Source organism: Leiobunum rupestre, chromosome 10 (assembly GCF_980474605.1).
Source record: "Leiobunum rupestre chromosome 10, qqLeiRupe1.1.hap1, whole genome shotgun sequence".
NCBI classification, from domain to species: Eukaryota; Metazoa; Arthropoda; class Arachnida; order Opiliones; family Sclerosomatidae; genus Leiobunum; species Leiobunum rupestre.
Window position 1 is genome coordinate 48,497,866 of NC_143393.1, and position 27,129 is coordinate 48,524,994.

At 36.6% G+C, this 27,129-nt stretch overlaps 1 protein-coding gene across 2 annotated transcripts in view; it reads right to left on the bottom strand.

Annotated features, from left to right (window-relative positions):
• The window catches only part of LOC149926096 (uncharacterized), a 78,191-nt gene that overhangs the window by 8,038 nt on the left and 43,024 nt on the right, over window positions 1-27,129 (bottom strand). The window contains exons 2-5 of one of the 2 annotated variants that reach the window (XM_090160633.1): window positions 23,323-23,482; window positions 19,875-20,017; window positions 18,610-18,745; window positions 18,495-18,550 (exon numbers count right to left, since the gene is read on the bottom strand). In XM_090160633.1, the coding sequence (XP_090016759.1) occupies window positions 18,520-18,550; window positions 18,610-18,745; window positions 19,875-20,017; window positions 23,323-23,482 (470 nt within the window). In that variant the 3' untranslated portion in view covers window positions 18,495-18,519. Of the gene's footprint in view, window positions 1-18,494; window positions 18,551-18,609; window positions 18,746-19,874; window positions 20,018-23,322; window positions 23,483-27,129 lie in introns of those variants that run through there. The other variant, XM_090160632.1, reaches the window with a different exon arrangement.

The following is a 27,129-nucleotide window of genomic DNA, read 5'->3' on the forward strand; positions in this document are numbered from 1 at the left end:
TTTTATGAGCAATATTAAAATAAAATAAATACTAATGAAATCAGAATATATATGATTAACCGTTTCGTTGAACCCCACATTCAACACTCGCTCATAGGTAAGAAAAAGTCACTCAACAACAGATCAAACACCTATTTATCGATACAGCACATACTCGGTTAAAGTTACGGTCACACGACAGTTAAGACTCAATACTTAACTATTTATCTACTGAGTTCGTTCATCGTGCGATCAGAACGTCGTACGAACAGAACGAAACCAAGTACGACGCTCGGTTTTGGGAAGCACCCGGAATTTCGGCAAGAAACCTCTATTGATAGTGAGCCCGGACTAGCGACGCGTAAACATAGAGCGCTAAGTGATGGGCCAAGACTTCTTTTAACAAATAGACTACACTAATTTTCGTCCCCTTTTGACCGCTGCTACTGGCCAAACTATCGGAGCTAGGAAAAAATGGCAATGGACAATTTTGCTCCTTTGATCAAGCCCAACAACATGTTTCAATTTGAAAAATATCGGTCGAAAGCCAAACCCCATAGAAGAAGTACGATGTCCTTTATAAATCAATTTTGCAAATATAAACCCTTTAGGTGAACTCAAACAACATATTTGGGGTGTTTTTCAAATTAACCATAATAATTTTGAGCTTACACTTTGGTGCCAATTGATACTTTCATTTGGCAAATTAATCTGGAGAATTCAAATAACCAACAATTTCTATAGAAATAACTGGTATATTTTGATATAACTATTGTAGAAAACACCATAGAAATCAATCCATTTAATTTCTATAGAAATAACTGGTATAATTTGATATAATAAATGCAGAAAACACCATAGAAACCAATCCATATAATTTCTATAGAAACAACTGGTATATTTTGATATAACTACTGTAGAAAACACCATAGAAATCAATCAATATAATTTCTATAGAAATAACTGGTATATTTTGATATAATTATTGTAGAAAACACCATAGAAATCAATCCATATAATTTCTATAGAAAAAGTTAGTGTATTTTCTATAGAAATATTTATAGAGCACTCTATAGGACATAGAAATCTATAGGCCCTCTATACGTTTCTATAAGATTTTATAGAAAACCCATAGAAATATTTTGTAAGGGCGGCCACGTGCTTTTCTGTGAATTTTGGAACGTGTTTTTTTTTATACCCTTGTTGCCTTCTTTTCCAGTATGTTTCTTTCACACAAACCGATCTTTCATAACTCATATTTCTTTGAACACGATAGATCATGTAAAATAACATTAAATTTAAAATGCTTACATGAGCTTTAATCAATAGTTCACTATTATGATCAGATAAATCATCCATTTTTAGGCCTAGGCTTAAATCTCCACTATCAGACGAAAACCGACGAACTCGCTGCCAGAAAGAAATAGCTTTATTTCCGCCATAAAAAAACGCCAAGTGAAAATGCTAAAACGCCGACAGTGAGCGAAACGTCGAAAACCATATCGCCGACGTCAAACTTTCTGTCGGTGATTTTCCGCCAAGTGAAAACCAGGCTTATAGATCTTAAAAGAAATTGATTTGAAAAAATTCAACGGTTATATTGTGTAAATTGGCGCGTGCTTGCTCGGAAGGGATAATCTTATTGGCTAAGACAAATGCGGATAAATATTGCTAAGCCCACGTGATTTTATTTTATTATCAGAATAAATAATTACACGTGCGACGAAAAAATGGGCGATATCATCGAGATTCACGCGTTTTTAATTTAAAAACCCTTCCTTTTGACGGTTTTTATTTTGGAGCGAATAATTTCTTTTAGCGTCTATTACCGGACCATTTTAAGAGATTTTCCTTGACTTTTTAAGGACAAAATAGTTATTTTATATTTTACTTTTATCAGAAGTTAATAAATTTAAATGGACTTATATTTCAGTAAAAATGTTATTGCAATGTTGAAAAAATTAACCAAACTTACAAGGAAATAAATGATAATCATAGAATTTGTCATAGATCTAGAGTAAAATTACTTTCAAAAAGTGTCAACATAAAATTGAATTCCCTGACCTTTTAGGCCTATTTTTTAAATTCCCTGACGTGTGGTAAAACTGTATTTATATGGTGATTGCCGTTTGGGGTCATATGGGGTGCTGGGATGGCGAGAGTTGACGCGAAAAAAATGCGTTATGCCTAATTGAAATTTTCGCCTCTGAGCTATATAGCCTTCGCGGCATTTTGGCCCTTTTGAAAATAAAGCTAGTTTAAAAGGAAACAGTAACGTTTTTAAAGTTAACCTAGTTGGCATGGTTTAGCTTGAATAGTAAGTCTAGTCGGCATCTTGCGATAATCATGTAACCGACTAAACGAATAATGTTTTATACAGTCATTCCGACTTGGCTACGATGAGGGCAAAGCTAAAAGAAACAAATTTATTTTGAAGCGACTATATGGTTTTTCCCCGATTGGTCTAAGCCCGAGGTCTAAGCTTTCACGTACCCGTTTAAGAGTTTATGTTAAGCCTGTTTCGCGAGAAAATGCACGTAAGAAAAGTCAGCTTAATTCAGGTTTATTAGCATGAAACGCAATATTTGAAAGTTATTACCGCAATAATTAACAGAATGACATTAGGAATTGGCGATATACTCAGCAGCCAGTTTCTTAAGTTCGGTGGCTCCCGTTTTCTGGGCGAAGATCAGCAAATCGACGGCCGTTTCCGGCGTCAACTTAGACACCACTTCCTTATGGGCCATCTCCTTCAACCCGGGCACTTCGTATTCCACAGCAGCCGCGAACAGCAACAAGCTATTTTCACTCAAATGACGCGTCCGACCCGTGTACAAGTACGACAGCATGTCTTCGACGGCCAACGGCGTCATATCGTCGCCCAAGTCCAGCGTCACGGGCTTGACGTCTCCACCCAACATCTTCAGAAAGACGGGCGATTTGGCGGCCAGGATGCTTCGATGACACTTGAATTGTTTCCCCGAACAGCTCAGGACGACGTCGGCGCAAATGGAACTGTCCAATAATCGCGAGGTTAACTGCAACGCGTAATTGTCCTCATTCACGTTGCATAGTAAATTATAATTTGCACATTCGAGTTCCGACGTTTCAATTACTCGTTCTGATTTGGGACGTAATACGAAATTCTGCTCGGAGGAGCTACTCGCTCCATCGTCGGTTGAAATCAGGGAAATCGAACTTACGCGTCGCGAATCGCTCAAATTAGCCAGGTCAAACTTGGTTCTAATTCTGCACACCACTGTTAAATCTCCACGCGGTAATAGTACTTGCTGTCTTGCCAGTAAGACTCTCCATGGTATGAAATTAGCGATTCCGAGATGGTTATCGCGTCCGGTGACGATGTTGCTCCTTTTCAAGTACTTCGTTTCAACTTCCCCGCCCTCGTTGTTCAAGAGAATTAATTCGGCGGACACCAGTTTAAACCTGACTTCCCTGTCCTCGCAGTAGGCGTCGAGATACAGCCCGACGCAGTCCCGCCGTCGTCCTTGGGACATGAAGTAGTTGTTCGGGTAAAGAACCAGTTGCCATTCGACTTTGTAGTTGGTAGCCTCCAGTGGGAAGAAGGGACTGGTTAAGTTCCGGTCGGGAGCACATCTCTCCCTGAAGTTGGGAATTTTCCATTCTGCCGTGCATTCCAAAACGTTGTCACTAACTAGCGATCCACTGTATGTCTTGGATAGACTCATAGCTCTGTTCTTTTCAATTTAACGCACCTGCTGTAAAGCTTTAGAATGCCTCTTATACGTAGCAACGGCACGTGTCGCTGTCCGAACGCAAATTATGATAACACCGTTTGTTTCGTAAAGAAATAAAAATATTTCGTTTTGAGATAACAAAACCTTATTTATTTTAGATCAAAACAAGAATTATATTATTTTTCATAAAATTAAAACTTTTGAGTTACTACATTTTGCGTACCGACTTTATAAAAAAAAACCATAAAAAAACTGATAAAGGTAAAAGATAAATCTACTACTTGAAAAGGTTTGCGCAATAATCTATAGATTTAACGTAGATGTATCATTGATTCACTGTACGAAGGTTCACTTTATCTCGAAAAATGTATATGAATAATATTATTCTAACATTTAAAATATTTACTTAGGATAGGTTAAAGTTAAAACGCAAAGGCTAAACTTTTTGTCTACTGCGTAGTTTCAACGACGCGTTACGGATTAATTGCTTCTGCTAAGGTTTATTACAACAGGTTTATAAAGACCTCAACTATCGCAACACTAGTGACATCTGTTGTCGACGAATTAAAGAAAGTCGATATAAACGACGATGCAGACCATAGATATAAGTAATGTATATAAAGGTCTAGATAAATTTCGGGGCGTCTAAGCCTAACATAAAATACGGAATTGACACCTAGCAGACACCGAGAAAGGCACGTGACCAAGAGCGCGAGCTCTCTTAGCATTTTAGCAGACTTGGAATTAGCGGGAGTCTTGGGGCCAATGGCTCTTAATAAAAATCAGTGGGCTCTTAAAATAAATCATTCGAACGGGGGTTGCGGGCCACCGGGGCTCTCAATTTAATTAAAAAATATTTATTAAACATTTTATGGAAATTTCTGGAACATGATTTGTACGCCGTTTTTGAATCGGGATCTAGCGTTACAAATGATTATGTGTAATATTATAATATACTTGCTTGTTTTAAAGTTAATAAATGTTATGTAAGTAACGTAACCAATTTTAATTTTCCTATTTTCCCTACCTAATTTTAATTTTTCCCCCCAATCCCCCCCGCTTGGGCCAGTGGCTCTCAATAAAAATAAACTTAAGGGGGGTCGGGGGCCCGCAGGGCCCCCTTAAAAAATATCACTATTTCCAAGTCTGCATTTTAGTACTAAGTGCGTGACCTTTCCGCAGGCCGTAGTCTTTAGACACCATCTGTTGGTGACTTTTAGTATAATTTTTAAGCAGGAGACAATGGCTCTCGCGACGATAGCACGAGCTTTCTTACCGATAGATAGCGTCTTATAAGGATAGCCTGCAGAAATTACGCGTTTCTGCAAGCTGTCACCTCCGTATTCACTCCCTTTGAAATATTTTATCTAGACCTTTATATACATTTCTTATATCTATGATGCAGACGTACATATCCGCGTTTTACGGTTATAAAATGCTTTCAGTGGCTGCGTTCAGTAAACGTTGAATCCGGTTTACTACTGAAACGCTCCGATGAACAACAGTATACTGAATAGCGCGAATATTATATTAATAGTATTTTAAATCAGTCAGTTTATTGATAATTCTATTGTTTTACATATTAAAATACAAAGTAATTACGAAAAACAAAATAACTAAGAAAAATATCCATATTTTATATAAATTATTTGTATACGTGGGAATTTTAGCTTGGACTAATTAATACAGGGACGTTTCGCCGCTATTTTGCGGCTGAAATAGCGTGCGCCGTCGCACTTATATTCAAACGCCACGCGAGGCTACTAAGGAATGGAATCACTAAATAACTTCGGTTATGGCCGCCGTTTTGTGCGGGTTCTTTACTCTGTGATAAATGACGTCATGTCACGCCACTCACGAGTCACGTGAGGCTGAAATTGCTGGATTTAATTATTTTGGAATGTCATAACTCGTTCTGTACTAGGAGCTCGACTTAATTGGCAACATTTTACAGGGCGCGTTACTAATCATGTACGGTACATGATTAGTTTTCAATAGTTAGTGACGTATCGATGACGTTTTACCACGAAAAGCTCGGAAATAAGAGTAAATAGACCTTTCCATAAAATGTTCGTTACGGTAAGAGTGGGAAGGAAAACTGTTTTTGCAAGGATTTCTTAGATCAAAGTTATGTATATTACTCCTTGTTTTTACCCTCGCCCGTATGTCGTCTGCTACCGAGTGGAAGTATTTACCATAGAAATCGGATAACAAACTAGAACGATTTTTTAAATTTTGTCGCGTGGTCCGTTTAGAACTTTTAAAAAACCCTGCCTTTGGCCCATGCTTTTCGTTTGGCTGGCAACGAAAGTAACGCCATCTGCGCCACACTGGTGAACTAACACTCTATTTCGCCTAAGATTATACGGCCGACTTTAGCTCGACGCTAACGCGGTTTTTTTTACATCTTGAAAGCGACTTATGTTTAATTAAAGTTGAAGAATGGCTCAAAATTGCGTAATTAAATCATGTAAGAGTAAATACACAAAAGAAAACATCTTTTCACAGGTTAGTGTTAGAAATAGTTTTCTTTTTACCATAATTTCCAATCGCTAAGAACGCACTAGAAAACGCGTTCCTTTCAAATCATAGAAAGCAAGTTTTTTTAAATAAAGAATGAAGAATGGTTAATTAAATATTTTAGGAGTAATTACTCAAACAAAACATATCTTTTCACCGGTTGCTGTTAGAAATAGTTGTTTTACCCGCAATGATTATGAGGGAAACCAGTGCACAGTAATTGTTTATCGCGAATATCTACGTTAGTATTGTATGTACGGCTATAAACCCAATTACGAACATTAGGGCCCGGCTATTTCCCACAAAAAATGTTGTACCCGTAACGCGTCTTACAATTTGGCGCCTTCGTTGACTTAAAACGCGCCCGCCGCTCTTCATGTAACCGCCTTTTTAAATTTACGACCCAGCTAACTCTTGTTATTTATGCAATAAATCTCTTGAAAATGAAGCTAATGTAAAGGTTGTGTGAGATAAAATGATGGGAAAGTCGGAATAATGGGTCACTTCAATCTCAGTTAATATTTACTGCCGTAAGGATTATATTCACAAGATCAGTATCAATGCTTTGAAAAAAAAACACGACACCGATGAGACTATTCGACATGTAGAACGCGAACGAATCAAACGTATAATATTTAATACTTTAAATTAGTATTAGTATTATTTCAACGCTAAATGTAGACCTCAGAGCCAGCAAGAATATACTTGGTTAATACCTTATATAATCCTTTAGCAAAGACAGTTTCTCTGAACAAAAGTACATCTAATTTTAACAGAAGCCAACTGAAAACCTACTATAAACGAAGTATTATAAATAGTTAGGCGTCCAAGGTAAAATTCCCAAACAAACAGAGAAGAAAATTTTAACTTTTGATATGAGCTAGCTAGGTAACATATAATTGCATAACATTAGCTTACAAGAGTGACAGAATTAGATAGCAAAGGCTAAGCCTAACTAGCCCTAAATACCGTAAACTATTTTTTAATAATAAAGAAAAGTTACAACAGTTATTCAAAAGATAATCTATCATCTCGTAAAATAACAAAGAAATGCTGTATTTACCTTTCAAAAAATATGAATCCGAATACCACATATTGCTTTGTACTTACAGCTAAAACCCGTAAAGAGAGTGGAAAAGACCACTAATGAATCAACAACACCTGTAAATGGTTATTTGCATCAGTGCCTACGTTATTCACGTAGTAGACCTGATCACTAGTTAAAATAAGCTTCGTGCGCGCGGTGTAGATGGTGTTACTGTCGTTTTAGCCAAGAATCTAATCGGTGGTCTGCCAGCCATTCGATTAAGCAGTCTAGTTTGTTATCCGATTTCTATGGTATTTACAAAACACGGCGGATTCAATTTAATCCAAGTGATATTGTTAAATTTATTATGTCAAATGTTTAAAGTATAAACGTATTTCGTTTACTTAACTAGTCATAAAAAGAGAGGATATAATTATTAAAAATAACGAAAACTTAGTAGGGTTTCGATGATGTTTTAGAGTTTATAGCCTTGTGAACTAACATTTCATTGACACCCACAGTTGTGTATCAGGTAAAGATTGTTGTTTATCATAAAATACTAGCTAATAAATATTTAAAAATTAACAATACTTTCACAGAGTTGATATGAGTATTGCAATAATCATTCATTTAATTAGTATCGAAAATAAATTAAAAAAAATTTGAACTCCAAAGTCGCAGAGCCTAACCCGAGCTCCGTATAAAAATTTTGGGGAATTACCAGAAAATGCAAAAAGTACAGCCAACTTTTTGTTTCGTGGGTGACTTAGAATACAAAAGTGAAAGCACGTAGAAATATTTTATGGAAAGGCCTATTCGAACTACTAAATGGTGAACCGATTGGTCATTTGTTATCTCAATAACTCCATGGGCCAAATAATGATAAATCCAGGACATGACTCTATGCGAAAAACCCGTCCAACAGCGCTAACACCCGACCACTATTGCCCCCTATTGGGAAAATTGCGCGATCGCGGACCTACGTCATTTTGGGGGCAAATTTTTTAGGGGCAGTTTTCAAAAATAATACACGTGGTCGTCGTAGTAAATATCCTGGAATATATATTCACGGTTATCATATCTACGTGTGGTTATTAATGTAAGTACTTTTTTTACGTACTAGGTTCATAATTAGTATAATACGTATAATTAAATAATATTAAACATATACTTTCCTAGAATCGTTAACAATAATCTAAAAATGAGGGGCCAATATGGCAGGATTTTCGAATTACAACCGCCACTTATTTCCGAATTTCGACTTAGTCAACACAAGATGGCGTTCGGGAAACCGGAAATTTCTGCTTGATTTTGCTCCAATTTTTTTTATTTGCACCGTTTCCCCGCCTACTAAAATGGCCGCCCGTTACTTTTGGTGGACGACCGATTTAGTACGTATGAAGGTACCAAAGTCATGTCCTGGATTTATCATTATTTGGCCCATGATAACTCCAACCACGATTGTCGCAATACCGCATTAAAACATTAAAAAATCTTGCGATTTAAAGGTTTTGGGTTAAATAGTAAGTTTTCGGCAGATCGAAAAAACAACACGTCGTTTTGAATTTAGTAAACTCTAAACTCCTTTCATTTATTCTTCGCGATACCATTACCCTACGATTCCTTCAAAATCTCGCAATTTAAAAGTTTTGGTGAAATTAGTTAATTTTCGGCAGAATGGGCAGATCGAAAAACAACACAAAACATATCTGGAATTGTAGGTTTCCATTAAATTTTTTCTAAGATTTTTTCAAGGAGGATAGGAAGGGAGGCGAAGTAGGAGGGATGAGCGCGCCAGCATCCTTGTAAAATGCTTAGCGCGCGCTCGGCGGAAAAATTTCGGAAAAATGGCGGCAACACGTAGCGTAGCGGCCGCAATCTTGCCGCCATTTTTCCGAAATTTTCCCGCCGAGCGCGCGCTAAGCTTCTTACAAGGATGCTGGCGCGTTCATCCCTCCTACTTCGCCTCCCTTCCTATCCTCCTTGATTTTTTCGTGCGCTGTCGAGAAATACTAAACAGGCTGAAAATTAAAAGTACTTTAACATTGTTGTATGTTAAATTATAGTACTACTGTAAGACACTAGGTGGCGCCACCTCTCCCGAAGGAGAGACGGTACTGGTTGGGGGAAGCTATGGGTATTGGCTCCAGTAGTAGCCATGAGTACTAGTCGTTCTAAATAAAGTATCTTTCAATCTAATCTCATCATACTTAATAATTAACTATAAGACACTTGTCAAGAAAAGAGACAAAAAATAAGCGTTGATCCTGTTCACGGTGTGATAATGTTAACACTTTATTCGAGAAGTTGATCTAGAATTATATCTTTCTATAGTTTTTGGTGACCATGAAGCTGATAAATTGGCGCAGCGTCTTCTGAGGCCGTGCTCTGATGATGAAAGCATCGAAAAATTAATTACTCGCGATACTACTATTAATCTTGGCAATTTTTCATCACGACCCACTTTTTACAGCGTTGTATTTACTACACCAAAACAAATTCGGAACTGCGCTTAAACATTTTTGGAGAGACCTACATGTAGTCTTAAGGCCCATTTTCATGCTCGCTGGTGGCGGATAAAAATTGTCAAAATTCGCATCCGCCACTCGCAAGCGTGAAAATAAAGCTAAAATATCTGTTTGAAACAGATCGACGCGGAAAGTGAAAAAGTGTGTAGCGGAAGCGGATTTTGTCAATTTTTACCCGCCACCAGCTAGTATGAAAATGGGGCTTTAGAACTGAACTTTGGGAGCTACGGAAAAATGCTCCGATAGTAACAGATCGTGAGAATGGATGGAATTAAAAATAGTTACGCCAAAATTTATTATATTGCCACAACCGTTTTAGTGACGACATTCCAGGTTGTAATTTTCACTTTCCGGAGTTAATACGACGCGAAACTCGTGATTCATTTGAGGAACTGTTGAAGAATTTCGCAGAAAATTGATGAAAAAATTTCTAGAATATTTAGAAAAATATTTGAAGAAAGACCTCGTAAATCATGCAATTGCAGCTCAATACCCGCGTCTTTCAGTATTTTACAAGAAAACCCCAGCGAACAATCTTAACGAACGTTTCATTAACGAATGAAAGACAAAAGCAATATCATAGAAGACGAATCTGTGCTGATATTTATGCTACTTGTTTGAGTTTAATCAAACATACATAAATCAGGGTGATTTTTATTTGAATGAAAACTTAAAAGCCCAAGCTCTGGTCCTACACCTAAAGGTTGATTTAGTCCCTGTTATCGTTATTGTTGAAGCACTGAAATCTGGTGGAGAATCCAACCCTTCCTTTTTTCGTTAACAATGCAGAATGTAGACTAATATTTAGAACATAGCGGAAATAGTTATTGAAAATGGACTAATTGAGCTCTGTCCGCACTTACAAATTTATAAAGTGAGAAATCCATTTCACGAAATCCGAGCATATCTCGTAAACGCGAGAGATTCTGAAAGATAATGTTCTTGTAAGTACGGGAAAGGACAATGTTCTCACTTTTAGCTGTAAAAATGCTATGTGAGAGAACTACTCCTACAGCAAAAAAAAACCCAAAATATTTTACTCTTTGATAGCTACAAGATATCAAGAGGACGTATAGGTAACTTTAGTAATCTAGTAGTAGTACCATTTGAGACGCCCCTGATTCAATAAACACCATTAGCAAAAATGAGTCACCAGATGTCGGATGATGTTCATTCTTGTGTGTCACAAATAGCCATGACGATATAGTCGTTATTCAAAGATTGGAATCTCCGAAGTTAAGAAAACATTCCACCAAAAAGTATTGTCAAGAAAATCAAAAGAAACGACTAGTGATGCAGAGATTGAAATATCTTCAAGAAGCAAGGATATAAATCAATCATCTGCACAAAAAAAGTCTACCATTAGATTTTGTTTCCTCCGAAAGCGAAGCCGATACTCTTCTAAGGAATAACGTTTTTTTGTGAAAGGAGACCAAGCACTCGAAAAGATCCAAGAAGAATGTGATGAAAACGTAGAACCTCAGCGAGGACCGAAAACATTACCTCGTGATCACGAAGAATATGTAAGAAATATCAAAGAAAAAGCTTTTGTGTGTCTGATGCCTCGAAAACCTATTACTTTCTCAATATTAGAGAGGGCCATTGATAGGATTATCTACCAAGCTAAACAAAACTTAAACTTTTATTATTATAAGCAGTAAAAACTACAAGCTTTTACAAAACGACAAAGCAAATTTGTCTACAATATGTCTGTTGCTAGGAGAAAGTTCTATGTCAAAAAATGGATTCCTATTTTTTTAAATTATCTCTGAAAAATTGGAAAATCATATCTTGTTTGGTGTAGCAGCTACCAAATTAAGAAATACAAAGATTTTGGATCCTTCACTATAGATAAACTCATAATAAGTGACTGGAGAGAAGGGTAGTAGCCTAGCTGATAATTATTATTATTCAGCTCCCTTTCAAACGCAGATCTTAATCAAGTTGAAGCGTAGAAAATTTAAGGAGTTTCCTTATGAGGGCTTTCCCAAAACCAATCATTCAGGAGATTATTATTATAATGTATCTATCCAGTACTTCTCTGACAAATTTTTAATTTTGAAAGCACAGTTTGGCGAAAATGGCTTTTATTTTTCATAAGCCCTCCGGGAATTCAAGTGACTACTGCTCTAAACAGAGTAAAATGTATAAATTCCGATCATAAAGACAATAACAAAGGAATAACAAATGATCGAGGTATAGTAGATTAGTAGTTCCTAAAACGTCAACGAAACAAGTATCTGCCAATGAATCTTCTAATGCAAAAAATTTTCCCACACAAAACGTGTTACTTCTAAGACGACTTCAACTGAACCCGCTGAGACAAAGCTAGAAGCTAAAAACCAATTCATATCGCAATGTGTACTTAGAAGAAGAATTTTATTTCGATAACTTCGTGTGTGACGGATCTTGTGAAAAAGAAATTGGAGCCTATCTTTATTACCTAAAAAACTCATTAAATATTTCATACTGGGTAAAGCACTGGTTACGGCCGAATGGAAATATTTTTAGGGTAAAATAGTGAGGGTCTTAAAATTTGCGAATTTTTATTGTTAATTGGCTTCCTATTTCGTCTTTGTAATTGCAACGATAATACGAAAGTGAACTACTAAAATAGCGTTGATAAAATAACCATTTCCATTGACTAAGCAATAGGGACTTGACGTCATAGAACGTCACTAATGCTTTTTACTATAAATAAACACAGTATACCAACATACACTCCTGAGTAAAGTAAGAATCTATTTGCGATGCAACTATTCGAAATTAATTTAGGGGACGTTCAAAAACTACATGTACGTAACGCAAAAAGTGGACTTTTTCGACTGTCCCCTCCCTATTGAAATAAAAGTAACAACTGGAAAAAGCCCCACCCCCTAAATAACGTCACAAATACTCAAACCCCCCAATTAATATTATTAAATCACATTCAAAATTAAGTATTTTGGTTGTTTGAAAACGAATCATACTATTATATATGAGAAAAATAAACTATAAATTCCTATAGGTGTTTCTATAAAATACGGGAGGTCACGTGTAAATGTTTTGCTAGGTCACAATACACTCTTTTATATCCTTATTTGTGAGAGCTGCCATTTTATTACAGGTCTGATTTAAAATAGTGCATGCAAGGCCCCTTCACGCGGTCAAGTGCACGCGAAGTCTCGAGCTGATGAGCACTTGCAGGCGCCCTTGCCTGTACTATTTTAAATTAGGCCTGTAATGAAATGGCCGACTTCGTAAAAGCTAGGAGCAACAAACACCAGGAGAACGCAGCTAGCCTTTAAACACGCTAACGAAGGGTTGTGTACGAATTTCATTGGACGAGCGTCACGAGCCTGAACGTTTTACGGGCGGGGGGGAAGACATAAGTATATGTATTTGTACCCCGCTGCTCCGCCTTAAGCACTACAGCGGCCACCTTAAACAACCAGCCCTGGACAAAAGTGCGCTTTGCGAAACAACGTTCGGCCAGTGAGACAGCCATTTTGACCGCCTCACATATAGCAAACAAACGCCCTCATCACGGCCCAACAAAAGGCGACACTATGGGCTGCCCGAGACCCACCCTCGCACAGCTGAGGACTAGAGTGGCTTCCTCTTCCACTGCAAACTACCCTCCTTAGTAGGTCACAGAATGACGAGTGTGGAACACCCATGAGGTTCCAGTGACCCAGCGCCCCGATCACATGACCTTGAGAGCCGGGTATGGAGCCCCCCACAGGCTCCAGTGACCCCATCACACCACTAGATAGGGACAGTGGGCGGGGGGAAGACATCAGATTGTTGTATTTATATACCCCGTGCACCGCCAAAGCATTACAGGGGTTACTCATCATCTGTCCCGGCCGAGCCGTCGACCTGTATACAAAGATAGGAAATGCTTCCTAAATCACATACACACAACGGTATACACCCGTATACCTGCATCTCCTACTCACGACTCACTCGTGAGTTCGTCAAAATTCACAACGATATAACGCATTACGCGTTCAAGATCGCTGATCGTTTCGTTATCCAGATTGTGGAGACCATTCTCGCGGATTGGTCTCCTTAACAAATGGTTCGTTCTAGGACAATTACGAACATAGTGCTCTGAGTCTGCTTCCAGAGCACCGCATATGCATTTGGGCGATGCAATATGACCCAAGTTGAACAGGTAGAGTGGGAACTTACCATGTCCACTTAGGATTTGCGTCAAATAGTAATTCGTGTTGAAGCTACCATTGACCTTAGGAAAGTACCTCTTAGTTACCTTTCCCTTCTCACTCTCATCCCATGACTCCTGCCACCTTTGAGTCGTCACCTCATTGAGCCACCTTTTAATCACCAACTTAGTTGGCTTCATCTCCTTCTCCTCGGGAAGATCGGTTGCTGATTTTGCAAGAAAGTCAGCCCTTTCATTCCCTACACACCCAGTGTGCGACTTTATCCAAGTAAAGTTGACTTGAGTCTCCATCCGTTTTAACACCTTACGGATATCATGGCATAAACCATGATTGTTTTTATGATTGCTTAATGCGTTAATAGCAAAAAGACAATCTGTAAAAACCGTTGCACCATCACCAGGACGTTGACCATGCGTCCTTAACCAGCAAATACCCTCGTGTATTGCTAACAGCTCAAGAGAAAACGCATCCACCTTACCATTAATGCGAGTGACCTCATTGTACACTTCCACACCATCTCTGTACACAGCAAATGCCACTCCGGCACCCCGACCGGATAACGAACCGTCAGTAAACACCTCTATCCCATTGCCATTGGGTAGTTGCTCTGTGATGTTTATACTGCTACTGACCGCTGGGTGGTCCTCCCATGGGTCGCCTGGGTAGAGGTAGTTACCACCACGTAACTCCACCCCACAATGCTTACTGTCTTCCCTAAAAGAAAAGGACCTGAACACAGCAGCTTCCTGACTCACCACCAGGTCTAACGGGGGGGGGAAGACAATAGTAATAGTTAGTGTAGGGAGCTGTTGGCTCGATCTCGTAGCATGCAGGGCTTGCCACCACCCTCCTACGCTTTGTAACCCGGCCACCTGAATTAATGGCTTCAAAAGTCGCTTGATGACTTAGGCTTAAGGTGGTGCCTTGGGTATTAGCCTAGCTGATTATTATTATTATTATTATTATTATTATTATTATTATCATTTCCGAATTTTCCCCTTCCGACGGCAGCAGGCGCTAAAGCGTCTAGCCAATGAAAAAGGTACACAAGAAAATCCACGACTTTTGACGGGTTGCGTTCTCCTTGTGTGGGGTGTTGTGTTTGTTGCTCCTAGGTAAAAGAGTGTATAGGTATAGTTATTGAAGATGGAATTTCAAGTCTACGTGCGAAACGCGCGTGCCGATAAAATACTAACTAGCTTTAGCTTCTGACGTGAAGAAAAACATTTTATACTTTAATTTTTTTGTATTATTTTATAGAAACACCTATTGTACATTAAATTCATTTATAAAATAAATCGCGTTGTCTCCTAACCGAAATCTTTTTAAATGATAGTCAGTTTCGCCAATGACCATAGAAATCATTACGTGACTAAGGACTGATAACTTTCCGCCAGTTGTTTTAAGTCTTTGGAATTTCCAGGTAACGGCGTATTTACGGTATTTGAAAGCTTAAAGGAGAACTGTCACCACCCTAAAATTGGTTAAAAACCATTTAAATGGATAGAGGACGTCCGAAAATCGTCCAATAACTATAAAATTTCAAGGACATAATTATTAATATATTTTCTATCTTTCTGTAAAAAAAACCTCGTACATTTTGGTTGTGGTGACAGTTCTCCTTTAAAGGGATAATTAGAACCTATATTCTATGGATTTTTAATCCAAAATATTTTTATATAAACTTGGAGAAAAACGGGCCTTGGAAATTTATTTTACTAAAAAGGAATAATGGTGACCAATGAAACGACGCGTGGCTTGGTGGTCGTGTGCTCGCTCGTGACCAGGGTCCGAATCAGAGTTGGACATAAAGCACTAGTCGCAGCTCAATTCTGACTTGTGAAAAATGTACCTAAATATTCATAAATAATGGCGAATATGGCGTATCATAAATTCATCATTCATCAATCCCATTTTATTAAAAAAAAGTGATCGGCAAAAGTAACGTAATTCAAGTTATAATAAACTCCAATTTTAATTATGACGGGTAAAGCTAAATGTAGGCTGTCCTTCTTGTTTTTACACCCCCATTTTTACCCCCACTAGTTAGTGACTAATAAAATAATTTAAGTTAGGATTCTCACTAGTCAGGCTGACTACTAAAAAAAAAATATCCTTATATCCAACCCTATTCCGAATCCCGGTGCCTTCAGGTATGTGTTTCATTAATATTTCTTGTTAACTATTTATTTGTATTATTCAGACTATACAACTTTTAAAGGCCAATTAGTTTTCGGTTAGGTGATCGATTTTATGGTGTACAAAGATTTTGCGATATACACCTATTTGAAATTCAACCAATGAAATTAAACTATTCCGTAACGTCACTCAACAAACTAGTGTTTTAACCACGATCGTAATCACCTTGTCATTCATCCAGTAAAAAATCAATTTAATCAATTAACATTATTTTCATGTAAAAAGCACGCCGAAAGTAATAAAATAATAACATTTCAATTTTTAAATCTCATGAAGTAAATAAAACTAAAACCCGAAGGAAAAATAAATTACAGTATGAAAACTTCTAAAATCTAAAATTGCTTGGAGGGGGGAGGGGTGTACGGTAATTTTTTTGTAACTTCCTTAAACGTTAATTCCCCAAGAAAATGTTTTAACAGAGAATGTATTAATTTTCCTAAATTTAGATATTTTTCAAGTTTCAAATTTCCAAATATTAAAATATGGTGTGTTAAAGATTTCATTACCTTTAAAATAAGTCATTGATTACGTTTTTATTTCTTTAAGAACCGAAGTTCAGGGGAGGGCAGGGGGTGGGGCATCCATCCCGGGCGACACTCATTAAGGGGCGCCAGAAACTGTTTGGCGACCTTTTGATCAAGGAACAAAGTTACATTTTAGGTATTTTTAAAGCAAAAAGGGCGCCATTCAAGGGATTTTCCCAGGGCACCACAAACCCTCGCTACGCCACTGCCGAAGTTATAGCTATTTTATTCTTTGGGTGCAACGGATTTTCGGAAAATAGCAAAACAATTATTTTATCCTATACCTTCCAAATAAACTTTTTTCAGCACTTTTGCTGTACAGGGGTTAGTTTTATCCATAACGAAACCTGCGCAGAAAATTTAATAAAATTCGGTGATTTGAGTGGTATGGGCCTGGTTGATTTGACGTGGAGTGCTCAGTTTTAAGCTTTAAAAATCGGGTTCGTTTTAACCTTAACGTTTGACCTTGAACGACTTGGAAACACAAGATGAAAATTTCATATGTGATATAATGAATTCTGTACTTTCAGATGGTGGCAACATTATTTTGTGTTTCAGTGTCCGACATTGCCAAAACCGCGACTATTCACTTCCATGATTTCCCGATTTTGAGAAAAACGTGAAATTTGATTCCCTATAACTAAAAAAGTATAGTTCCGCGAGTAATTATGGTTCCTTGTTTGTATTCCCCGGCTTAATTTCATCCTATATAGGTTGATTAATGAATTTAAAAAAATTTCTTTCGATGTCTTAAAGACCGACGAAGTTGGTCTGTTTACCTGTAATGCGATTTTTTATGGCACATTCGCCGATTTTTATAAAATTAACGACACTATTTTCGAACCTCGTAATGATTACTTAATTATCTTTACCACCAGTTAAATCGTTATACAAAATAACACCTACGTGATATTAACCGATCTTTAGATATCAATGCTCAAAAATGGCAGAATTGTACTTGTCAAAACACTCGACTACTTGCAAGGTTATTTAAAACAATCGCATCTTCAAAAATACTTCGATTTCAGAGCTAACAATTGGCTTTCCTGCTCAAAAGGTCTATAATATAAGTGGACAAGTTTAAACGAAATCGAAAATGGTGCCGTGGGAGCTTTTCTTGAAATCGGGTGATTTGACATGGATTTACCCTTATTATATCTCTGGCATCTAGGAGCAACAAACACAGGGAGAACGCAGCTAGCCTTTAAACACTCTAAAGCAGTGTTGTGTACAAATTTCATTGAACGAACCTTTACACTGAACGTTTTACGGAAAGGGAGAAGACAATTTCCGAATTTTCCCTTTCCGACGGCAGCAGGTGCTAAAGCGTCTAACCAATGAAAAACGTACGCGAGAAAATGCACGACTTAGGACGGGTTGCGTTCTCCTTGTGTGGGGTGCTGTGTTTGTTGCTCTTAGCTGGCTGGGTGTGAACAGCGTAGGGTGACTAATTAATTGGTATATCGGACATGAACAACTAATTTGGCACCATTCAAATAGTATAGTCTGAATGCTACTTGATGGTATTTTTGATGTGGGCATCGGATGCCCATCGTGACGTCCAATCGGAAACGTGAAAAATCGTGCAGTAACCAAATGTTGCCATCGATTACTCATCGATGTTTTTGATGAGCGTTACTGAACGTACCCTAGGATAAGATTGGTAAGTATGTCACTTTTGCAAAAATGTACTTGGCAAAACCCAATTTTAGCACTGTCCAAAATGCATTCCAGCCTGATACTAAACAAATGCTCCAGAAATGCCGCCTAAACCTCCGATTGTGCAATGGCGTTTTGAACTTTCGACACACTATCCTTGAATGTCGTTCAGGGTGATTCTTAACTCCGGTATGTGACTTATGGCCTCTCAGATGTCTCGCTTTTGACACTTAGCGAAAGACGGAGGAAATTTTGGTCGTTGGGGAGCAAATAATAAAGATGCGTTACCAGCAGGTGGTCTTGAGACCCTCTTCGGCCTCAACCTCCTGGTCGGCTTTTAGGACCACTTTGGAGAATATTTCTGAGCATTGATGTTGAGATTGGCTGGAGATATTGTTGTAGCACACGATGTGCTTCAAGAAATCTGAAAGCATTTCGTAAGAAACCGCAATCATCAATAACAGGAAAAATTCCCAAATTCAGGAAATAACAAACTAGTAAGAAATCCGAGTTATAAAATTTAGGAAACAAGAATAAATTAAAAAAAATCCAGGAGCAAATAAAAAAACTTGAATCCGAAAACCAACTATACATAGAAGTCAGTGCAAAATCCGAAATAAAATTAAGGACTTCAGTGCAAAGTTCCAAAATCAAATAAAGGAATTCATTACGAAGTTCGAGATCAAATTACGGAATACAGTGCAAAATCCGAAATCAAATTAAGGGAAACATGCTGTGCAAAATCCAAAATCCAATTATGGAATTCAGTGCAAAGTTCGAGATCAAATTACGGAACTCAGTGCAAAGTTCGAGATCAAATTACGGAACTCAGTGCAAAATCCGAAATCAAATTAAAGGGAATATAACCTCAGGTATTTGGTGTAGAACACCAAAGTTTGCAGCTCTGGCCGCTCTTGCCTTTGGCTTTAGAAATGTTTAGCGCCACTGTTCAAGATAATTTGAAAAATTGAAGGGGTCTTTAATAAAGATTGCTTTGCAGGTTATATTTCCTTTAAGGAATTCAGTGTGCAAATTTCGAGACTAAATTACGGAATTCAGTGCGAAATCCGCGATCAAATTAAGGAATTATGGGCAAAATGCGAGATAAAATTAAGAGATACAGTGCAAAATCCGAGATCAAATTAATTGAAACATGCAGTGCAAAATGCGATATCAAATTAAGCGAAACATGCAGTGCAAAATCCGAGATAAAACTAAGGAATACAGTTCAAAATTCGTTATAAAATCAAGAAACATACTGCAAAATTCAATTAGAAATGGAACAAATAAAGTGAAAAATTTGATAAGAAGTGGAACAAATATAGGGCAAAATTCAATAAGAAATGGAACCAATATAGTGCAAAATTCGATATAAAGTTATAGAATAAAGTGCAAATGCGAGATCACATTAAGAAATTCGGTGCGAAATCGAATAGAAAAATGAAGGAACACATGCCAAATGCAGTAGAAAAAAATGTAGAAATTGAATGCAAAATGCAACTGCTCGTCAGCCTGTTTCGAGAGGGTTTATAAAGGTCATTAGGGTCGCTTACCGTCTTGCGCTTTGCCGGGAGAGCAGAGTTCGCCGATGAATTTGCGCGCCACGGCCACCACGTGGTTGTAGACGTTCCTCTCCATTTGGCCGAAGCATCTCTTGAGGTGGCGGTCGATGCACTTCAGACTCTCTTTGAAACTACTACAATAGACCAACAGCAGGCGCGCTTAAACTTTAATACGCGTTACCCATTCGCCAAATCGACCACGCAACCGGATAATAACAAGCTGCCCGTTATATTACCAAGAACGTATTCGTGAAAACTGAGAACGTCATAGATCGGTCGGTTTCCGATACACGCTGAAGTATTTATATTTATTGATTTTATATTTATCTACAAGAGAAGTATTCATTTTGCCAAAGATAATATAGACCTCGTACCCCAGATTCAAAATAGCTGCCTTCACTAGCGTTTACCCACTTTCCGCCGGAACTCCGAACAAAATAGCTCCATAGTTACCATTGTAGCCATCCATAAATAAGATAGAACAACACAGCGCCCGATGGAGGCCAATTTTTCGGAGGTCACGTGCTGGAAGTGGGTAAACGCTTCGTTACAAAACCGCTCATCAGAAAGCTCTCAGAATTCGAATCTAGCCGAGGGGCTAACCTCAAATTCTGTACACCGATTACAGCGAGTACAGCCTTTGGTTATGCTTAATCTGTAATCGATTACGTAATCACTTAAGTACAGTCAAAGCTGCAGGCTTGTACACCGATTACGGATAGTGTCAGCCCCTCGAATCTAGCGGACGCAGTTCTACATAATCAGGGTGTCCACTAAAATATGGACCAAGGCGAATATCTCCAAACCAGTTTTAGGTACGAATTTGAAATTTTAGAGTGTGTAGGGGGAAACCTTCTTTCATCCAAAAACTATCTCGAAAACCGTAAGTGTTATAAGGTTAGTTCCAATTAGAAACGTGTTCCCCGTCACGTTTTAGGTCTAAATAGCGTAGATCCAATCGGATTCGATCAATAGGAAGTCGAGAAACGTTTTACCAAAATCACAAAGGTCGTAAAAGGGTTTGCAAGAAAATGCTAATAACTCCAAAACAAGTCGTGCTACATTATCGAAAATTGCTAGACAATCTCATCATGGTGGGAGATATTAATATTCGGAAAATTGTATGACCTTGAACCACGTCTTCAAGATCATACTAAAATTATCTCGAGAACCATTATTTTAATAGCAAAAATTCAAATTTTATTACAATTTCACAACTTATTTCAAGTTATTAATACAAACAATGTGACGAAGAACAACTTTCCAATTGGAATTTTTGCGGTATGTTATTACCACCTTTAAACCAATTGATGTCGCCAGCGTCGAGTTATCTCTTTGCTTAGTCGCTTAAAGGAAATATAGCCTGCAAAGCAACCTTTACGGAAGAGCCCTTCAATTTTACAAATTACCGTGTACAGTGGCGCCCAACATTTCTAAAGCCGAATACAAGAGCGGCCAGAGCTGCAAATGTTGGTGTTTCACACCAAATACGCGAGGTTATATTCCCTTTAAAGGGCCGCAACAGCGTTTCAATTTTACTAGAATAGGATTGGCCGCAATCTACTGGCATAAGGGGAAGACCTACTAGGTTTAAATTAAAATTTTTGGTCTACATTCTGCTCTGCTACGAAAAGAAACAAGTTTGCAGGTTTTATCAAGAGTGTGTTCAGGTGAAAGGAGGGTATGTGCATTTAAAGGGGTAGGATTACAAGACGGGAAGGGTGTGGTTTACTTCCGGGGATCACGGTATGGGCTTCCTATATATCTCCTATTAGCCTATTAAATAGCAAAATAGAAATTTCTTCTCAGGGTGAATGTCAAATGTTGAAGCGATCCGCGGGAATCAACACCGAATTTTCCATGTTGTCTCAACATATTCTCCCTATAATCGAAGTCAGTGTTACCTTCGACAACTACCTTAGGCGGGGATTTTATAACCTCCGTCGGAAATAAAGTCCGCTAAATAAAGTGATCTATTTCAAATATTAATAGATTAGAGTTAGATGAAATTTAGTGTCTGCCACTAAAGTGAAGTAAGAGCTTAAATTGTATTTTCATAAAAATATTTTCCCACTTAAAAATTGAATTTAAACTAACACCGTGACCTAAGTACCTCAACCACCGTCATTCGTAAAAACATCCGCTTCTACCTTAAAAAGATCGTGGCAACCCTGTTTCAAAAGATTTTGCAACTAAGGACTAAGGATAAGACAGAAAACGGATAATTTATCTACGTAAATTAAAACGATGATTTTTCCGCGCGAGATAGAGTGCAAATTCCGTAAGTTGCGAGATGATATTTTATCCGTGGGTGCTCTTATTTGAAAATTGCGCCTTTAGGCAACGGACTAAGGCCATCTATTGATCAGAGAATGAAGTTACTTGGATGTTTAGTAATGTTAAATGCGGACCGCTTTAGTTGTCTCAGCTTACATTAATTTCGAGTAGAAGTCGAAATAAATACTGTCTTGGTAAAAAATTTAAAAAATTTCGAGGCTTACGTCTAATATTAGTTTATAGTATAAAAAGCGAAAAAGTAAAAAAAAATAACGTTTTTGAGGGAAACTAAGTTTAATTGGGTTAAGGTACTTCAATCCATCGAAGGTAGAGCTGCCCTTGGACATCTGATATTTGATTTAAATGAAAAAATAATATTTAATTAAAGTGAAGAATAAAATTAATATTTAATTAAAGTGAAGAATAAAATTAATATTTAATTAAAATGAAGAAAAAAATTAATATTTAATTAAAATGAAGAAAAAAATTAATATTTAATTAAAGTGAAGAATAAAATTAATATTTAATTAAAGTGAAGAATCAAATTAATATTTAATTAAAATTAAGAAAAAAATTAATATTTAATTAAAGTGAAGAATAAAATTAATATTTAATTAAAGTGAAGAATAAAATTAATATTTAATTAAAATGAAGAAAAAAATTAATATTTAATTAAAGTTAAGAATAAAATTAATATTTAATTAAAGTGAAGAATAAAATTAATATTTAATTAAAATGAAGAAAAAAATTAATATATAATTAAAATGGAGAAAAAAAAATAATATTTAATTAAAGTGAAGAATAAAATTAATATTTAATTAAAATGAAGAAAAAAATTAATATTTAATTAAAGTGAAGAATCAAATTAAAATTTAATTAAAGTGAAGTATCAAATTAGTGCCGTATATATATTTACTTTTGGTAACTTATTATTATTAATTATTCTTCTATGATGGATGGAGAGTATGTTTGATTCCTCTCATGAACATGAAGGCAAACCAACGACGAGCACAAATAAAATAAAAGTATTTCTTACAACCGATACTAGATGGCGTTATAATACCGCGCTCAGGCGGGTTCTACGTTCTCAGTACTTCTAAATACGTTTTTGGTAATACGAGAGCGCCGCGACGTGGCGTACGTGGGGTCCAATAGGACATACCTACACGCTTCTTCGAGTTGTTGTTTGGTTTTGACGTCGAGGAACTCGTTGCTTTGAGTCAGCGACTGCAGAGTGCCGACGCATTGCCGCAAGTGCTCTCGCGAGCAGATATTCCTCTTCAGAAAAATGCGCTCCTGGAAGGTTTCTTTTGAGCAATACACTACAAAATTACACCAACAAAGTGTTTATTTATACTTGTATGGATATTGTTTTTTGAAAACATTATCGCAAGTCGCGGATATTTAAGCAAGTGTCGGCTCGACGTGAATTAGCTCTTTTTTAGACAGATGTCGCTAGCGACGAAATAAAAACAAGATGCTTAAGCTACATTTTGACCCAAAAGGCGGGACATAAAAGTACCCTCGCGTTGATTGGCTCGTTTGTCAATTTTAAAATAACTTAAATTATAGTAATTTTTTACAATATATTATATACGGGATATATAATTTAGGTTAAAGTCCACTAACAAGGAGAATACCCGAGGTCTTACACACCGATTTGGTTCAAACTCTGGGGATTGGTAGAACTTGAAAAATCCTAAAGGGATTTTATTCAATGGGCAACGGTTTTGCCATGGCAACGAAAAATATTTTTGACAACATAAAATTGAAATTTTTCCCATTGAAAATAACATGGGATTTTGACCGATTCCTGTGAAACATTTTACAAAATTGCAAAAAAAAATAAAATATCAAAATTATAAAAATTGACGAAAAAAATCAAAATTGATCACATTTTGATCAATTTTTTTATTTTTTTCACTGGGAAATCGGTCAAAATCCCATGTTATTTTCAATGGCAAAAATTTCAATTTTATGTTGTCAAAAATATTTTTCGTTGCCATGGCAAAACCGTTGCCCATTGAATAAAATCCCTTTAGGATTTTTCAAGTTACATGAAGGTCTACCAATCCCCCGAGTTTGAACCAAATCGCTGTGTAACACCTCGGGTCGTCTCCTTTTAAGTAGAGTATAAGTTATCTAAGTATAATACTCTACAATGGTTATCTGACGACGTTATTGTTTTGCTATTTTGAATTTTAGCTCCCTTTTCCATTAATAGATGGCACCACGCTCTCCAGTTAAGTCGTTTTTTTCGAAGAATCATTGCCATCTCTAATAGCAAGGGCCTTATCATAATACAGGTGGCAATGATAGAGCCGAAAGTTGTTTAAATCAGACTATAAGCTTTTCTTTAATGTTCAAAATTTTATATATTTCAAAAGGTCCTAAGTTCACGTCCCCATTGATTTATCAAAAAGTATTTATTTGTACATCAATCCTGTGAAGGTACCAGAGTCATGTCCTGGATTGATCATTATTTGGCCCATGATAATACACACACCTTTAAAATACAGTATCCAACTCTACGCTAACTGATCTATTATGGAGGGAAAATTAGCAGTAGAAAGAATGTCAAAATCTATAGGCCAAAAATATTCTTTGTACCTAGGCCCAAAACTTTATAATTACCTTAATTAAAATATTAAAAATTGTATAAATATAAGAATATTCAAGTAAAAAATATGTAAATGGCTCATTGATCATGGTTACGAATATTGGTATAACATTTTTTCTTTACTTATGTATAAACGTTTTTTTTTCTTTTTTTTTTGTATTTTTGTATTGATATTAATTAGAACTGGCGCTTTTAAGGCGAACGTGTAATATTTGTAATAAATACCCCTCCAAGCCCGAGCGTTGCTTATGTGGACTGGGGTAGATTTTTTTGTTATACTTATGGCATCAAAAATAATAATAATATTAATAATAATAATTCTACGCTGGTCAGTTTCAATAACTGACCAATTTTATTTTATATATGCTACTAACATAAGTAACATAAATAGTAAGTGTGACAGTAAAAAATGTTGGTTGAAATTATTAATCAAGTTGCTAATAAAAAACGGGCAAAAATCAATTTAAACGAAAATCAATGAAAATCAAATATATATCAATAAATAAAAAACTTATAACCCTGTTTCATGACTTCCAATTTTGAACTGAAGCACTTACTAATAAAAATATGAAAATTTAACCACTAAGACATAAAAAAATAACGTAATAACCAAAGCAAGATAAGAGACAGCTTTAGGTGTGTCAGGGTTGTAGAGAGATGGTTCGATCACTTAGATATGTTTCTACCACGGAGGGCGCTAGTGACGCTACGTAGCCCCTACGGATATTTTGTGGGCTTTACCTCATTACACTGGAGTACCTACGGAAAGGGAACACTACCAAGTTTTCGTGTCGATCGATCTCGGTTCTTTTTTATCTCTAAATTAGTTAATTGTCTCTATGTTATAAATTTATTAACAATTTATTTTTTGAAAATTGCGAACAATCTAAGCAAACCTAAGCTAATTAAGATCCAAAAGGCAAAACTACGGTCAGTGTTATTATTTTATTAGTTCTAGCACAAACTTTTTATTTCAGTTCAAATAAATATCTGAGAAACTGAAATTTAATGTTCGCTAATTATAAATATTAAAAAAAAAATCCTTAAAATTCACACGTGTAAAAACGAAACCGAAATTAAAGCAATCCCAGTTAGCCCGTAAAATTTAAATTTCCCGCTATATCCTATAAATTAGACTGCACCTCAGTACTTCTATGCATTGGGGGAACGCCCATAAGTATCTGAAGGGGCTACACAGTGTCGAGCGCGCCATCTATTTGCCACTTTTCCTTTAGCCAAACTCTCCTATGGTAGAATTGCTAAGTGATCGAACCATCTCTCTACAACCCTGGGTGTGTCCACCTTACCTTTATGCTTTTTGAAATATCTACTAAGAGCTAGTCTCACCATCGACTACATAGCCAATTAGATGGCTATGTATTAGAAGCGTTCTCTTTGGTTTATGGGCTAATTTGTCTTGGCGAGATTAACTCTCTTTCGTTCTAAATCGCCACACTTGGGGGCGCTGAAGTGGCGAATATTTAAAATTTTGATGACGTTATACGTATTCTTTTCACTTCGCAAGGATCTGGCACTTTTGGGATTTATGTCGCTTTTGGTAATAATCAATGACCATAAGTTGTCCTATGGTTAAGGACTATATCACTGCGTGAGCTGTTACTAGTCTATGGAAGTGAAAGATAATTTATTGAAAATTCAAACGCTTTCGACATTAAAATGGAATAGATAATTTATTAAATCGAAACATAAAATTTACTAATTATTATTATCATCGAATTTGAGATAGAGGTCGGCATTCGATTAATTTTTATCCATGGATAAAATAAATTCGGCGATATTTAAATAATATTTATTTAAATAACCAATATTTGAATAATAATTGTAAAATGTTTAAATAATCGAAAGTGGATAAGCCCATTATTTAAACAAAACCAACAATTATTTAAATAAATACCATTTTAATTCAAATAAATGCTTGGTTGCGTAAAAAAACATAATTAAATAAGTTCAAATTATATTATTTTTACCAACTTTTGTTAAATAAATCGGAAATTTTGTGGATAATGAATAAACAATTCCGAACACTAATTTGAGACCTAAGTTTAAATATCGTAATATGGAAAATATTTTCCCCTTAAGTCTAAATTCGTCTTTTCCAGCCGACTACAGAGATCAGCGACATTTCGGCTAATACTATGTATTTAAAATTTGACATTTACTGTACCATCACGCGATAGACGAAGGCAGGTCGCAAAATGGCTCCGATGTGGTGGGCAGTTTCAAAATATTCGAGCTTACTTTATAAATTGCATTCGCGGGGGCTTTCCTTTTTTCGAGTATGAAGGGTCAGATTGTTCCTTAACCATGGAGACTGACTAATATTGGAAA